The sequence below is a fragment of the Astyanax mexicanus genome, chromosome 2, assembly GCF_023375975.1.
Source record: "Astyanax mexicanus isolate ESR-SI-001 chromosome 2, AstMex3_surface, whole genome shotgun sequence".
Classification (NCBI taxonomy): Eukaryota; Metazoa; Chordata; class Actinopteri; order Characiformes; family Acestrorhamphidae; genus Astyanax; species Astyanax mexicanus.
The window spans coordinates 19,814,642-19,832,680 of NC_064409.1; the positions used below are offsets into that span (position 1 = coordinate 19,814,642).

The 18,039-nt window shown below is 40.0% G+C and overlaps 1 protein-coding gene across 4 annotated transcripts in view; it reads right to left on the reverse strand.

The window, feature by feature from the left end:
* Window positions 1–18,039, reverse strand: part of iqsec3a (IQ motif and Sec7 domain ArfGEF 3a) — a 269,750-nt gene that overhangs the window by 73,954 nt on the left and 177,757 nt on the right. For all 4 annotated transcript variants that reach the window (XM_049473704.1, XM_049473702.1, XM_049473721.1 and 1 more), the window contains one exon: window positions 7,733–7,894. In XM_049473704.1, the coding sequence (XP_049329661.1) occupies window positions 7,733–7,894 (162 nt within the window). The remainder of the gene's footprint in view (window positions 1–7,732; window positions 7,895–18,039) is intronic.

Here is an 18,039-nt window from a genome sequence, read left to right on the forward strand (position 1 = left end):
ATATGGTTTAGTGGCTCGTTAATGTACGTTTGGCTCTTTACTGTATTTTCCTGTAAGCTTATGTTTCACAGTCTAAAAGTATTTTAGTGTAGCCTAGTTGTTTTATACTTAAACCTTTTAACAGCAGCAGAATGGTTCTAATTTATGGCAGTTTTTGGATATTTTACAACACTGTCACATTCTCGTCCTGTTCTGTTTCTCTTTTTTTTCCTGCCCTCCTGTTTGTTCATCTACCTTCCCCTGTGCGTGGCCTGTGTTCCTCCCATATCTCTTTCATATGTAGCTCCACCCTCTCATTACCTGTCACCAGGTGTTTCCTGTCCTCTTCTGTATATATAGCCCTGTGTTTTCAGTGTTAGTTTGTCAGTTATTGTACGTTGTTACGTCATTTTAGGTTGCATGTGTTTTTTCAGTGTTTCTTTATTGCTTAAGTTTTGTTTAATGGTTTGTTTGTGTTGTAAATAGATATTACTCTCATTTGCGTCCACTCTCTGCGTCCTCTCCTTTCCTGTCTCAACCCTGACACACTGGAATAATGGCACTGTTAGAAGAGTCGTGATGCTGTGAAGTATTGCAGAACACTGTTAAGCAATATATCGAGTATCACAGAATCACCATAGTGTAGTATCATTGTCATTGTGGGCAGTGTATTGTGGAAAGTAAAGAACTTTTTCTCTGCAGGACAAATGAGATCTGCTGCTGAGCTCTTATCAAAACTGCTCGCGTCTTCACTGCGGAACAGCAGAAGATGCAGACGAGCTGTGTGAGTGTGTGTGTGTGTTTGTGTGTGAGAGAGAGAGAGAGAGACACACACCGAGAGAAAGAGAGAGAGATGAAAGAAAAGGTACGCTAATGGATTTGCATGAGAGATGTCTTTTCTTTTTCTTTTTTTTTTTTCTTTCAAGGCCGGGCGCTCATTCTCCTGATCTTCAGGGAGTCTTGTGTACTATCACACCTACACACACACACACACACCTGAAAAACCGAGCCCATCCCATCTCTCCCGCTGCTGCAGACTGACAAAATTTTAGTTGTTAAAAGTGTCCAATTACAAAAGAATCGTCTCTTTTTTAAAGTTGCCCCCCATCAGCAGCAGCTCCTTTCAACACCAAAGAAAAGCTACTTTCAGCTCTTTATTACAGCTTAATCTGCTTCTAACACACACACACACACACACACACACTCACACACTCAGACACACACACACACACACACACACACTCACACTCTCAGACACACACACACACACACACACACAGTTTGTTTTTCTAATGCCAATCAAAATGCCGGCAGTTCCTCTGATGCTAGGTTGCTAGGTTGTTGCTATGGTATCCCAGATGGTTGATATTGGTTTGCTTAGTGGTCGATTGGGTCTTGGTAGGTGGCTGCTATGTGGTTTGCCAGGTATTGCCAGGTATTGTGGTTGCTATGGTGTTGCAAGGATATTGCTTTTGACCTGCTACGCAATCCCAGGTGGCCAATATATAGCTGCTATGTGGTTGCTAGGACGTTGCAAGGTGGTTGCAGGCAGTTGGCATGGTTTCCCAAGTAGTTCCCAAGGTGTTGTTAGGCAGTTTCTATGATATGTTTAGGTAGTTGCTATGGTGTTGTTAAATAGTTTCTGGGTATTGTGGTATCTCTAGTGGTTTCTATGATGTTACTATGTGATTACAAACATGTGGCTATATGGTTGCCAAAGTGTTTCTAGGTAGCTGCTATAGAGCTGCTTAGTGGTTGATAAGACTTTGCCTAGTATCTCAGGTCGTGGCTATGAGTTTTTTCCGGTGGTTGCTATGGTATGCCAAGTGTTTTAGGGTTTCTGTAAGTGGTTTGTAGACAGTTGCAAGGGAATACCAAGTGGATGCTGTGGTATAGCTAGGTAGTTGCTATTAGGTTGTTTAGTGGTTACTAGAATGTTGCTAGGCTATGATATCCCAAGTGGTTGCTATGGTGTTTCTAGGCAATTACTTTAGAGCATGCTACTCTATCCCAGGTGACTGCTATGTTGCTGCTAAGTGGTTTCTAAGATGTCACAAGGTGGTTGCTTGTCCATTACTCTGGTATCCCCAGTGGTTCCTACTGTGATGGTCGGTAGGCAGTTGGCATGGTTTCCCAAGTACTTCCCAAGGTATTGCTAGGTAGTTGCTATGGTGTTGCTTGGTATATTTTATGTTGATCCTAAGTGGTTACTAGAATGTTGGTAGGTGGTTGCTCTGGTGGTTGGAAGTTTTTCTGATATCTTAGGTAGTTGCTATGGTGTTGTTAAGTAGTTTCTGGGTGGTCGTTATGCTATCTAAAGTGTTTTTATGGTGCTGGTACATTTTGATTGCTGCTGTGCAGTTGTTTGGTGGTTAATAGGAAGTTGTTATGTGATTGGTTGCTGGCTACTATTGCAATATGGTTTCTATGCTTTCCCAGTTGCTGTGGTGTTGTTAAAGAGTTCCTGGGTGATTGCTTTGGAATCCCAAGTGTTTTTAGGGTTTCTGTAAGTGATTTGTAGGCAGTTGCCAGGGAAAACCAAGCGGATGCTGCGGTGTTGCTAGGTACAGTAGTTGCTATTATGGTGTTTAAGGGTATACTATAATGTTGCTAGGTGACTGCATTGTGGTTGTTGTTGTTGAGTTGCTAATTGATTTGTAGGAAGCCGACAAAATGTTACGCAATGCTATGATATCTCGGGTGGTTGCTGAGGTGTTGCTGTGTAGTAAGTGCTTGCTGTGGTACCCAATGTATCTGGTTAGGTGGAAAAGAAAGGTCACTTACAAGTATGTCACTATTACAGTAAAAAACAGAGTGTGTGATCTCTCTCTCTCTCACACACACACACTTCGATGAGATTCTCTCTACACCTTAAAGCTGAAGGGTGCGGAGTGCAGTGGTTCAATTCTTTCTGAGAGCAATCAGGCAGCCTGCAGTCGCTCTGATGTTAACGGGCTTGAAGACAGTTCAGCTAATTTCTCTCTTTTTCTCTCTCTTCCTCTCTCTCTCTCTCTCTCCCCCACTCTCTTTCTCTCTTTCTTTCTTTTCACTATTGCTTTTTGGCTTCTCTTCACTCACTTTCACTTATTCTTCATTTCTCAGGAGAGCAGGTTGTAATGGTGTGTGTGTGTGTGTGTGTGTGGATTCAAACAGCCCACTTGTGTGGACACACATTGACAATGTAATGACACTGTCTGCACACACACTGAGCACAGTATGGTGACACAGTCAGTCAGGAAAACAGAATAACGAACACACACACACACACACACACACGCTATGCTGGGCAAAAGACCACTAAGCAAATTGCTAAGTGTATTTATCTCAGCAGTAGCAAGTGTACTTATGCTTGTTATATATATATATATATATATATATATATATATATATATATATAAACATGTGATTTTCAATTAAAGGGGACATGAAACATTTCAGTTTGTACAAGTTTTCTAAGGGATTAAATATAATGGAATTTATTTGGGGGGGGATTTTTTATATAAAATGTTTACACACTAAATTATAATATATTTATGTTTGTTACGTTTGAGCTATGGTGCTGCCATGTTGCCCGTGCAGCACTGGTGACGTCACGAGGTTGGTTGGCTTAAGATCCCAGGCATATAGCTAGAGGAAAAGAGCTTGTTGTTTGTGGAGATTATGGATGAAGACGAAGCTGAACTAGGCTAACATGGAGCATTTGCTCAGAGATCTTTCCTGCAGAAACCTGAGCAGAACTTTTCAGATGCTTTTCTGAGAGAGAGACGTTTTGGGAGTGTCTATTCTCTCTCTACGTGGAGCCGTGCAGAAACCCTGCAGCCCGTCAACAGCAGGTACTGCCATCCCGTTAACCAGCTAGTTTATATACATTTAGCAATTTAACATGTGAAGTCCAGAGTTCATTAAGACTGAATTAAACAAACATGATTTAAGTGGATATTGAAACACCAAGGCCCTGTTTGGTTGATAAACCGTTCAGTTTAGAAGTTAGAAAACTTATTGGGTAGCTTCATCTAGTTAGCATTAGTTAGTTAGCTAGAATTGGCTAGCTATGGTGAGATAGCTAGAAAAGTAACTAACGCTAGCTATGTTATCTTTAAATTGTCCGTTTATCTAGACTTTCGGTAAAGTAACCTCTCGCTGCTCTGCTGGGTGAGCGCGTTGTTTGGCCTGTTCCGTGCGGCTCACAGCTGCTGCTCTCATAGTAACGTTAGCCTCAGTCGGACGGTCTGTACATCCCAGCTGATCAGAGGAAAAATAAAAAACGGAGGAAAAAAGCCTCAGACTGCTAATGCTCCTGACTCAAACCCCTCTCCTTCATATAGTCCTGATCTAGAAAGTGCTCGCTCCTAACCCCTAGCATTGCAGCTAACCGGAGGATTCTCGCGCTTCAGCGCTGCGAGCCCCCGCTGAAGAATAGCTGTCCGAGGCGAGATATGAAAGTGAAAGTAAATATTTCTCATTCCTCACCCTATTAAATTTCACTACTCCCAGTATTACTACACACAGGGGCAATACAAAAGTGCCCCCCCGCTCTGCATTGAGTTTTGGTTTGGATTTTATTACCTATTGGGGAATTAATTTACGGTAGACTCATAGATTATAGTAGTGAGGCGTTCGGGAACCAACCTCGTGAAGTCACTTTCAGTGCTGGGACAAGATGGCGCTGCCCTTACTTACTAAAAATGACATTTAGATTGCTCATTATTTTAATTCCGCTTCACTGACAACTGTTAAACTTATCAGATTTGTTACAGTGAAAATACATCTTGTGAATTATACTAAATACTTGAAGTGTTTCATGTCCCCTTTAAAGCTGTAAACTCTTATTTTATCATAGTTTCAGATGGTACGGTACGTATTTAAGGGATAGAACACGAGAGGGAGTGTGTTATCGCGAATAACATCACAGATCATCACAGCCGTAATGTTAACACACAACCTTGAGTGTTCTATTGCTTTTATACAGAGTGCTAGCCTGTGCTAAGCTAATGCTGCTGCTGCTTCTTGATCTTCTCCTCAGTGCTATCCAGTAACAATGTCCAATAATGTCCAGTAATGGGAACTTGAGGAAAGCAGATGGTACACTGAACACTGTGTGTTGGGCAGTGGTGGCTCAGCAGTTGGGGTATCAACGAGGTTGTGGGTCTGATAGCCAGGTTTAGTGGGCCGCCACAATTGGGTCCTTGAGCAAGACCCTTAACCCTCACTGCTCCCCACGTATATGCTCTCACTGTATCACTATCAGTGCTTTTCCACCAAACGAACTGTAGTTCTTGAACCAGTTCCATTCAGGCTAATCAGAACCATGGATCTTTTCAGCAAACCAGTCTACCTTTCCACCAGTTTTAGAGGAACCATCAAAATGTTACATTGGCACAGCGACACAGCTGCGGTGCTCCTGTACAAACAGACACGGCCAAAAATGTCACCACAGTTTGCGCCAAAAAAAACTAGTATCCTTTGGTTCCCACAGCGAACAAACATTAGGTTCGCGAACCAGAACGGTGCCAGTTCCACGTCAGTGGAAAAGCATTATGTGTGTGTGGGTGTTCTGTTTGTACTTACTAGTGTGTATGTATGCATGTGTTCATTGCATGGATTATAGGCCGAGGCCAATCACAAGTATTTAGGTTTATATGGCTATCTTGTCTTGTCTTGTCTTGTCTTAAAACAAAGGCTCAGAACTGGTTTGAGATTAAATCTTTAACAAAAACTTATGGTTATGTTTGAATTATGGTAAAATTTAACCACTGTTCACTCACACTTACAACTTTTTTACAAGAGCTTACAAGTCTCTCTCTCTCTATCTCTCTCTCTCTCTCTCCTTTGTATATATACACACACAAACACACACACACACACACACACACACACACACACACACACACACAAACACACACACACACAAACACACACACACAACTCAGGACTAAGGCTCAGTAGCATGTAGGCAGCCCAGCATTCCCCAGTTCCCCAGTGTGTGTGAGTTGTGTGTATGTGTGTGTGTGTGTGAGTTGTGTGTGTGTGTGTGTGAGTGTGTGTGTGTGTGCGTGCTGGGGCTCAGCTGCTGCTGGAGCAGATCTCATTAAAAGATGCCACAGCTCTACAAAGACCCCGAAAAACAAACCCGAATGAATATCTCCATTTCACCCTATACTATACCCCCTCTCTCTCTTTCTCTCACTCTATTTTCTCACACTTTCTCTCTCTCTCTCTCTCTCTCTCTCTCTCTCTTCTTTCTCTTTATATCTCGCTCTCTCTTGCTTTATCTCTCTCTCTCTCTCTTGCCTCCCTCTTTTTCAACACTGTATTTCAATCTCTCTCTCTCTCTCTCTCTCTCTCTCTCTCTCTCTCTCTCTCTCTCTCTCTCTCTCCCCATACATTTTAATGAAAATTTTACACCCCAGAGTTTTATACTTGGTTTTAAATATGCCAGGAGCCAAAGGTACAAGTGCCAACTGATCAATTTTATCCTTGGACAAGCGAAGATGGCTATTTACATGAGCAGGAAGAACAAAATTGAGCAAAATGTAGACTGTGATGCTGTGCCAATCTTCCTGAGGATGGTTAAGGCTAGGATAAAAATTGATTTTAACTATTATAAAGGCATGAATGACCTGGATGCTTTTATGTTAATATGGTGCTTTGGGGAGGCAGTTTGCCTGGTTGAGGAGGGTGAACTCTTTTTTGCCCCAGAATTACAGTAAGCTGTATTTTTTATTTCATGTTTTAATTTATTTTATTGTAAAAATCTGTTTCAATCCATTTTTAGGATTGTCTAACTTGTCATATTGACTTGGTTCTAATAAAGAACGTTAAAAGTCAAAAAAAAAAAGTCTCCCCATACCCCTTCTTTGCTCCATTCTATCACTATATTTTCCTCCCTCTTTCTCTCTGATTTCTATCATTTTTTTTTTGTTCTACCTGTGTCTCTATTCCCCCTCTTGGTTTTCCACACTTCTCTCTCCCTCTGCTTTGGAATCACATCTGGGTGTTTCAGGGCAGTTGCCATGGAAAAACAAGTGGATGCTGTGGTGTTGCTAATTAAATAGTTGCTATTAAGTTTAAGGGTATTTATAGGGTATACTAGAATGTTGCTGGGTGGTTGCAATTTGGCTGTTGTTGAGTTGCTAATTGGTTTGTAAGGAGCCGACAAATGTTGCTATGATGCTCGGGTGGTTGCTGAGGTGCTGCTGTGTAGTAAGTGCTCACTGTGGTACCCCATGTACCTGGTTAGGTGGAACAGAAAGGTCACCTACAAATGTTTCACAGTTCAATAACAGAGTGTGATCAGTAGGTCGATACATTTCTCTTTACACCTTTAAGCTGAAGGGTCAAGTGAATGAATATCCCTCTTTTTACTTATACTATTTATACTATCACTCTATACTCTCTATCTTTCTCTCACGCTATTTTCTCTATTATCTCCTCTCTCTCCATTATGTTTATATCACTCTTTCTTGCTTTAACTCACTCTCTTGCCCCTCGATTTTTCAACACTGTATTTCAACCTCTCTCCCTCTCTCTCTCTCTCTCTCTCTCTGTCTCCCTACATTCCTCCTCTTTCTATCTGCTTTCTATCATGTTTTCTTTACCTCTGTCTCTATTCCGCCTCTCTGTTTTCCAAACTTCTCTCTCTCTATTTATATATTTCTCTCTCTCTCTCTCTCTCTCTCTCTCTTTCTCTCTGTATGTGTGTGTGTATGCTTGTGTGTGTGTGTGTGTGTGTGTTGATCATGTGATCACTCACTCTAACACTTCTCTATTGAACGGTTTCTTGCTGTTCCCGAGAAATTCTCCGATCATCTGCCGGCTCAGCCCCTTCCTCTGCAGCAGGAAGTGAGCCACACCAATGGGCGTGTCCGGAATAAAGCCGCGGGAGATGAGGAACTGCAGACCCTTATCAGGATTTCTGTAACAGAGAGAGAGAGAGAGAGAGAGATTAGTTAGAATTATCAATACAATACAGAGTCCCAATCACAAAAGCCACTAAAAACTTAACTGTGCAGAACAGAAGCCTTATGTTTACCACGCCCAGAAGCAGCATCCACTTTTCTGTGATTGGAAGTATCTTTGATGGAGCATCACACAGTGGAAACACAGTGTATTGTGGTCAGAATAATCAGTATTACAGAACTGTTTTTAAAGGAATGGATAGTGTCTGCTCTGGATCAAAGAAAAACAAAAAAAGCCCATTTAGACCTTTAACAGAAATAAGTCTAAAAGCCAGGGTCTGTAATGATACTCTATGAGGACATATTAGTAGTTACACAACTCTGTGATGCAGCATTAATGTAGAAAAAATACTTTGAGATCTAAGAGAGGCACATGCTGCCTTCAAGATAGCGTCCTTTTTCTGTGCAATTTTTTTTTTTCAATAAGACAACTATACCACAGTTAGTTCCGACCGTGGAATGTGATTAGCTGGGAGGTGTTTTATGATTGACGTTATCAGCTGGTAATGCACTCTAACCGAAGCTCTCCATGTATTACTCCACCACATACAGGTAACATAGTGACAGCACAGCGCTTACAAGCCAAACAGCACAGCAATGGAACTATTTTAGTGAAGTGTTTATAACCAAACAGATCGTATTTTCTCCTCCTCGTTAACTCAAAATCTTTCAATAAACAGCGATAACGGTTCTGTGGTATAATCGCAATAATACACTTGAGGTTTGTGCTATAACGTGTAATGCTGTAGTAGGCACGAGGCTGCATGCAGAGTACCGCAGATCAGCACAGCAGTGCCAATATTACATGCTATAGCACTCCCTTTCATGCATTATTGCTTTATTGAAAATCACATGCTGCACACATGACACATTCAGTACAGCTAATGTACATCATCAGCTTCTTAAGTAACTGTTACACTGGGTACAAGTTGGCACAGCATCAGCAGAATTTACTACTCCATCACACACACACACACACACACACAGACACAGAGCGGACCCCCTCAGTAAGAGGGTCTGATTTTCCGGCTGTACTGTACAGCGGGGCGATCACGCTCTCGCGCTTCCAGCCTCTGACTGTCAGTCTGCATCTCTTTTGTTCTCAGTAAAGCGTGACTGCCAGCCATGATGAAGCACTTCTGCCTCATCCCGCGCTCCTTCCGCAGACACGCAGGGTATTTATAGCGGGGACGGAGAGAGAGAGAGAGAGAGAGGGATGAGAGAGGGATGAGACGGAGAGGATAAAAGTGGCCACTGCAGCTTCGCTCTCATCCTCCGCCTCATATTACAACTGTTACATAACCAAAACAGATAACAACAGAGCTTGAAGGAGGGAGAGACTGGAAGAAAGTGAGAGAGAGAGAGAGAGAGAGAGAGAGAGAGTGACACTGTGAGATAGAGACTGTAAGAGAGAGAGAGATAGAGAGAGAAAAGGAGAGTGTGTGAGTTAGACTGTAGGTTAGAGAGAGAGAGAAAGATGCAGAGAGAGAGAGAGAGAGAGAGAGAGAGAAAGAGAGAGAGATACTGTATAATAGGGAGTGTGGAGAGAACATGTGTGTGAGACAGACAGACAGACAGACAGACAGATAGATAGATAGATAGATAGATAGATAGATAGATAGATAGATAGATAGATAGATAGATAGATAGATAGATAGATAGATAGATAACGAATCTTCTCCAGCGAGTCCTATTCTATTGGCAGCAGTTGGAAAAGTTGTTTTAATCAGTTATTAGAATACAGTGTGGTGCTGAACGGACAGCTCCTTTTAGCCATGCTTTTTCCCCTTTTTCTTGTTCTTTGTATAATACTATAGGTTTCTCTATGTTGTATCTGATGCTGCACATGAAACTGTTCTCCCTTCTCTGCAGTAGCTAGTAAAAAAGTCAGATTCAGTCAGATTTTATGATATAGAGAGGACTCTGGGGTTTTGAATTGGTGAAACTGTTCAAGCACCGAATTACGTCTGAGGTAAGAGTTTAGTAGCTTTAGTTTAGCTGAACTAAACGTTATCAATCCTGCAGGGAGGAGGGGGGGGGGGGGGTGGTTGTAATTGATAACATTTCTTGACCATGGGGCCACTTGAGTCTGCCGTTAAGTGCAGTTTAAGGATTAACTCTATCTAGAACTCAGTGCTGCATCTTTATAACTAAGGCTGTATCTCTGAAAACATTTTGTCCTTTGAGTTTTAGAGCTGTAACATCGACTGTGGGTAGTCGTTCTCTGCTGTAGTGCTGTTAGCCAATCAGATACGATATGTTACAAATTCATGAGCAAGAGCCAAATCCTGTCTTTCTTCAGAGACCAGTAATCCAGTGAAATAAGCAGGGCTAAACAGAAACACCTGAGCACTTTTTTCACAAAAAAAAATAAATAAAATAAAATAAAGGCTCACATGGCCATTAATTTATAGACCTTTTAAATGATTGAAAAAACGATGGAACGAGACCTTTAACATGCAAGATGATGCAGCTGGCCATGGAATAGTGTCTGTGTGCTCAAGGGAAGCTCTTGAGATGGCAGCAGTGTGTGGACGAGCATTGTCCTGGTTGCAGGACCTGATTAACGTTACGTTGGGCTGTTAAACTGTCTGCAACCAAAACTGCACCGCACACCATGATACTGGGCCTTCTGGAAGTGTGTTGCAGAACACAGTGCCTCCACGCACAAATGTGTTCTTTGTTTCCCTCAAGAAAAAAAGCAGAATTGAAGAAGATTCCTTCCATCCAATTTCCTTTTTTGATGGCTGAATTAGTTCTGGACACAACACTTTAAATTTCCAACATTTTCATGATGCTGTTTCTCTCTGTGCAGATTATTTATTTTGGATTAATCGAGGGCTGTAAGGAATAAATCAGTTGCATCCATGAAATCTCTCCAAAAGTTAGCTGCATTTCTAGGATGTATACAGAGTTTGCTTCACTTTGTAACAGCCTTCTATGACTATCCAGCCAAGAAATGCAGTTCTCAACTTCCATTGACTTCCATTGAAAGCTAAGGTTTTTATTCCCCCTCCTCTTCTAGAGTTGCCATATTTAAAAGTTTCCGTCTTTAGCCCAGTCCTCATTAATAATGGCCTGCATTCCACATTAATAAGCGTTTTATCAATAACCTGCTTTTGGCTCCCTGTAAAAAAAACGGCAGTGCTGCAGTTTTACAGCGCCGCTCTGAACCAGGAAGAAATCCACACACCGAACACAAAAGCGACGGATTTATACGGAGACAGCGGCTCTCCATCTGACACAGAGTCCGCTAGGTGCTTCTATCCCACAATCCCTCTGCTCATTACCGGGATTTACCACTTACACAAAGCGGCCCTTTACGAGCCGGGCCCTGCCGGAGTCAGCGGGCCGGAACTGACGGCTCTCGCCGACACTTTATGGACAGAACATCGACTCAGAAGCAGAAAACGGCTTAACGTTTCTTACCCTGATCAAATCCATCAGCCGGCCGCTCGCAGGCTGGTTATCAGTCAGTGAGATGCAGGATGAATATGCTCCTCTGCAGGCAGGCAGGGTGTTATATAGTGTGGGGGGAAATTTAGCTGCCTTTGCAGAATTTCTGGCTGCAGTGAACTGCTTTATACTTGTGCTTATAAAGAAAGTACTTAATACTGTGGATATGTTCACTATATACTTCTTTTATAAATTGTGTTTAATATACTATACACTGAGTAACATAATACAGGAAGATGATAAATTCTGCATCTAACATCTGCGGTTACACATATAGGGCCCATTCCCTTCTTAATACTCTACACTTCCACTTAATCACCTTTAACTACATGACACTACACCACACATGAAGATCCTCCACCTAACAGATAGGTTACTGTGGCTGTTTATGATCTGATTAGCACCATTTAACTCAAACTTGAAGGCCTGACACCCAACAGATAGATAGCTGTAGGTGTTTATGATCCAATCAGCAACATTTAACCAAAAATGAAGACCCAACACCGAACAACTATGATGCTCTGGCTATTTTTGATCCGATCAGCAATGTTTAACCCAAACATTAAGATCCAACACCTAACAGCTAAGTTGCTGTGGCTGTTTATGAGTTAATCAGCAACATTTAACCAAAAAATAAAGACCCAACACTTAACAACTAGGTGTCTATGGGTGTTTATGATCTGATTAGCAACATTTAACCCAAACCTGAAGACCTGACACCCAACAGATAGGTAGCTGTAGGTGTTTATGATCCGATCAGCAACATTTAACCCAAACATGAAGACCAACTAGGTTGCTGTAAAACTAGGTTGCTGTGGTCGTTTATGATACAATCAGCAAAATGTAACCCAAACAAGAAGACCTGACACTCTATATTCCCAGTTCAGAAATGGAACATCTCATCTATATACACCCACTATCAGACATCACCAGAACTCCCATAATTCACATCATATTGCAATAAGCATGCTGACCAGTGTTCAGGCAACCTGAGTAACTCCCATAATATGCATCGCCTTGCTATGAGCATGCTGGCCAGTGTTCAGTCAACTTCACTCACAAGATAACACCTCACAATGTATACAGGTGTGTGCATTCCCAAGCCATGATCACTTTGCATACTGTATTATGTATGCCTATGACTTTTAGTATGCCAAAGTATCGTTAATGATAAAATGTTTAAAATATACATGTAAAAATAAAACAATTTAGATAAAATACATTCCAATATACCTTAAATTAAAACCTTTCTACAGTAACTGTAATTAAGAAGGTGTTCAGGTCGGAGATGTGGAGATGTGAGTTGAATAATGAAAAGGTTCTTGGTTCTTGTGTAACAGTGATGATATAGAAGATTACAGCTCTGTCAGGCACTGCCTCCATAACCTTGGATGTATTGAGTTTCTGATGTATAGAAGCGTTCAGACATCTGTTTCTATTCACCACAACTCAGCACTTTATACTAAACCTACTTCTAAATTCTATATGTTTTAAAATACATTTTTCCAGCTCTGAGGTTTTTCTTCTCACACGCATCTTTCCGCCTCGCCTCTCCTCCACCTCATCCCTCGCTCCACTCATCCACCTCCGCTCTCATACGCTCATCTTTTATTTACAGCAGCTATCCCAGCACATCTATATGTGTGATATAATCTATATGGCTAAAAGGAGAGAGAGAGAGAGAGAGAGAGAGAGAGAGCAGGAGAAAAGCATCAGAGGTGAGTGAGTGCACATGTATATATTGGGGGTTGGGTGGTATGTGTCCCACATCCTGTGTGTACATCCTGTACATTTGCACCCCTGGGCACTACACTACACACCTACCTTAAATACAATACTTGCACAGGTTTATGTTTACTATTGTCATATCTGCTGATACCTCCTATACTTCATTTATTATTTTACTGCACTACCTCATATCTACGACTAATTACTTCCACACTTTCTATAGTTTTTTGTATTTATATATTTATGTATATATTTTTAAGTCTCAGATCTATCTATCTATCTATCTATCTATATCAGAAACAGGTAGATTAACCCCATCCAAAAATTATACCACGTAAAAAGCAGACAGCCTTTAAGCTGTGTTTGTTGTTCACCGCATGGCCTCTGTGTTGTAGGCTGTAAGAGCAAGCATCATTTTCTGAGCTGCTGTTCAGTCTTTAACATTTTCTTTCTCCCTCTAGTTCTGTATGAGTATTTTAAATCTATGCTGTACTTAAAAGTCAAATTAGTGCGTAAAACAATTGATATACCAAAAATATAATTGACATTAACTTTACATTTAGGCATTATAACTTTAACTATAAGTTTTTATAAGTCTTATTAACTCAACTTTTCAGTACACATAAGCAAAGAATGCAATAAATTAAATTGTTTAGGTAAAATGAACTTCCAGGTTTACAGTGTACATGCCAGAATTTTTGTCTGTTGTTTTGCTTGACATCACACACCTATATCTTAAGAATTCCTATGTAAATATTACAAAAAAGGTTTCTTGTTTGATAAGAAACATTATTGAAAATCTTGATTTAAATTTCAATTTAAAAGCTGGAATTGTCAATGTATAATCAATACAATTCAGAAAAATGGCGCTTTCCTGAACTTCATTTACAAATCAATATTTTCTTAAATACATATCAAACATTTCACGTCCATTTCATAAATAATACAGCATAAAATAATATAATGCAGCAAAACATATTGCAGAATATTTTCATGCATATAAACTGCAAACAAAAACTATAAACTAAAACAATTATACAACAAATACACTTAAAGCTTCACAGTAAATAATGGACTACTTTTAAGACAAACCATTCCTATTATCACGATATGGATTTTTAATATCATGATATTTCTGTGTCACGATATATTGTATACAATATAATATTGCCCACCCCTACTCCTAAGTCTGTTGTACATTATTAAATACATTGTTCAATATTGTATATATTTGGCAAGGGACATTATATATGTGTTTCTTATTCTTTGTTGCTACGACACTCTAATAAGACTACAGAAGATCTTAAAACAGAATTTTAAAACAGAATTTTAACCTATTTTAACATACTTTTAAGACAAACCATCCCTATTATCACGATATGAATTTTTAATATCATGATATTTCTCTGTCACGATATATTGTATACAATATAATATTGCCCACCCCTACTCCTAAGTCCCATGACTTTTGGCATATCATTGTGTATAAAGCTGTAAGCTATAAAGCTTGGAGTGCTGTTATTCAGCTTTATTTACTCAAACCCAAGCGTCTTTCATATTGCAGAGAAATAACAGTAATTTAAGTCATTCTGGGATGTTTTTTTCCCACGTTTGGAAATCACAGCTCCCCCAAACCATTCCTCCCTCAAACAGGACAAACACACAACACTGCCACACACAGATATTTACACACCGAGATTCGATTTAGAGAGCAATACTCGTCTCTGTCAAAACAGCTATTTCTGCTTTTTAAAACAGTGATTTCTGTTCACCAGTGCAGCCTATTTCCTTTCCTGCAGTCTTTAAAAGAAAAAAATGGGTTTTGCAAAAGCTTCCTTGAGCAATTCCATAGAAGAACTGTCTTTTTGACTCTTAAAATGCATTTTTACTTGATATTAAGGCTCATTATCAACTTAACTTGCATTGTAATTAGTTTAACTCAAATAAATGAAGTCTGTTTTATGTAAAATTGTATATTTTGAAACATTACTCAACTATTTTGAGTTGAGGTGATTATTTTGCGGCCATGTATACATTCAAAAAGAGATCTTTCAGTTAAATGAGCTTCTAATTACTAAGTTTAGCCTTTTGACATTGACTGCCTCTTTTGTATTGGCTTCTGAAACAAACTATTTGCATACTGGGTGTGTTCCACATTTACCCCCCAAGCTATCTAAGGTAAACTTGTAGACCATATATATATATAGAGAGAGAGAGAGAGAGAGAGAAATTTTACCAAACTGAAAACCTCTGGAATATAATCAAGAGGAAGATGGATGATCACAAGCCATCAAACCAAACTGAACTGCTGGAATTTTTGCACCAGGAGTAAAGGCATAAAGTTACCCAAAAGCAGTGTGTAAGACTGGTGGAGGAGAACATGTCAAAATGCATGAAAACTATGATTAAAAACCAGGGTTATTCCAAGAACTATTGATTTCTGAACTCTTAACACTTTATGAATATGAACTTGTTTTCTTTGCATTATTTGAGGTCTGAAAGCTCTGCATCTTTTTTGTTATTTAAGCCATTTCTCATTTTCTGCAAATAAATGCTCTAAATGACATTTTTTCTTATTTGGAATTTGGGAGAAATGTTGTCCGTAGTTGGACAACAATGAACAACAATGCTCATTTTACTCAAATATACCAATAAATAGCTAAATCAAATAAAATGAAATCCTATTATAAACTCTACAGTTGGCACGACTTTAATTTTTGTTTCACTTTTACCGGACATGGATATACTTTAGAGTAGTCAGAGGAGAAATGAGTTCTATATGACTTACAGACTCTGTCAGACTTACAGAGCTATTATTGATATGCGGTAGCCTCCCGCAACTTTCGGGAAACTTGGGATGTCTGTGTCTGTTGTAGGCTGTAAGAGCAAGCATCATTTTCTGATCTGCTAACTCTGTTGTGGCTGTAGGCTATATCATTCACTGTATACAATTTTCTTTCTCCATCTCGTTTTTGTATGATTATTTTAAGTCTATACTGTACTCAAAGTAAAACGTACATTGTTAAATGCTTTGTTCAATATTGTACATATTTGGCAGGGGACATTATGTATGTGTTTCTTATTCCTTGTTGCTATGACAGTCTAATAAGACTACAGAAGATCTTAAAAGAGACTTTTAAAACAGAATTTTAACCTGGAATACCAGAAATGCATCGCAGAAGGCATTAATACCACCCACAGTGGACAGTGCAGTGGTAACGATTGTGACCGGTGGTGTCTGGCTAAAATTGTCCGTGCGAACAGATACAACACATTCCTCAAAGGTCAGTGTAGTACTCTTTAGCTTCCATCGTGTGACATGCCAAAAATCATGGGACAGGACTTGGTGTTTGATATGGTTTAACCCTTGTGTGGTGTTCGGGTCTGTGGGACCCGTTTTCATTTTTCATGAAATGATACTGAATTTTTTTTTTTTTTCTAACTCAAACTCGTTGGCATTGGCTCATTTTTTGTGAAAAACATATATCAAAACACATTTTCGATAAACACACACTGTACACCCATCCCCCCTACACATTTATATTACATACAGTATGTTTGGCCAAGGGCTAATAAACATTGCTTCATTTGTAAATTTGAAACTAAACAAATTTTCTACTCATATCTTGAGTTTAATTCATTTTCTTTTACATTTTATTAAAAAACTAATAAAAAAAGAGTAGCACTTTTTAAAAGAAATGTAACATAAGAAAGGTAAAGGGCAAATATTAACCATGTGAGCTGTTTATATTGCTTGCAATTTAGGTGAAGCAAGCATGTGTAAAGCATTTTAATGTAAAATTGCTTAATTTTGCTGAATTAAATACAAATAACAAAGTAAACGAGTAACAAAAATATGAACACCACACAAGGGTTAAATATCCTCAGTTTACTCATGCCTAACTAAACCAAACACAAACACACACAAACACACACACACACACACACAACTTCACCTCACCCCCCCCACCCCCCCCCCCCCCCCACACTGCCTCTTCACTCCCTGCCCTTTCTTAATTAGCTATTAAAGAGAAGAGCATGCGGGCCCTCTATTCAGCCCCTTAATCCCAGCCTATCTGTCCCAGCGCTGTCTCAGCCTGCAGCACACACACCTGCTTCACACGCAGCCGCAGCCCGTCACACGCAGCCCACTGCAGAAATAAACTGCTGGAACTAATAAGAGTCTCTTTTTCTCTCTCTGCCAAACATCAGTTTACTCTGATTAAAACAGCACGCGTTTATCTCTCCGACACCATGAAGTGAAACAGGCCGGCGTATTACACTGATAAAGTTTACTTCCCTCACTTTAATTCCTTCATTTGTTTCTAAACTTCACAATAAAGTGCCGCAGCAGAAGTGCACGCCGTGCTCCACGCGTTCCACTGACGGAAGTGTCGCCCAGGGGCTTTTTTTCCAGCCGTACGCATCGCCAGTTGTCCTGGGACTCCTTCAGTTTTACTGCCAAGCTGGCAAAATCTGTCAAAAAATAAACATGAAAGGAGAAATTGTGCTTCCCACACAGCTGGGCACAGCATGGCACAACTTGGCAATGATGCCCCTTTACAGTCCTACAGTCCTACAGTCGTTAAACACACACAGATGTTGGATATTCACACTAACACTCTATTTCCCACGACAACACCACTACTAATGCAGTACAACTCTGGGTATGTCTGATAATAACCTGCACTGGATTTATCTGCTGTAGAAAATGCATTACAGTACTCACTAAATCTCACTATCTTGGTCCCAGTTGGTTTAAGGATCAACTCCAATATCAGTCAAATCCACCATTAGTCAGCTCTGCTATCAGTCAAATCCACTATTTGGTCATAACCGATATCAGTCATATCCATTGTTTGGTCAGCTCCACTATCAATCAAATACACTAGTTGGTCAACCCTGCTATTAGTCCAAG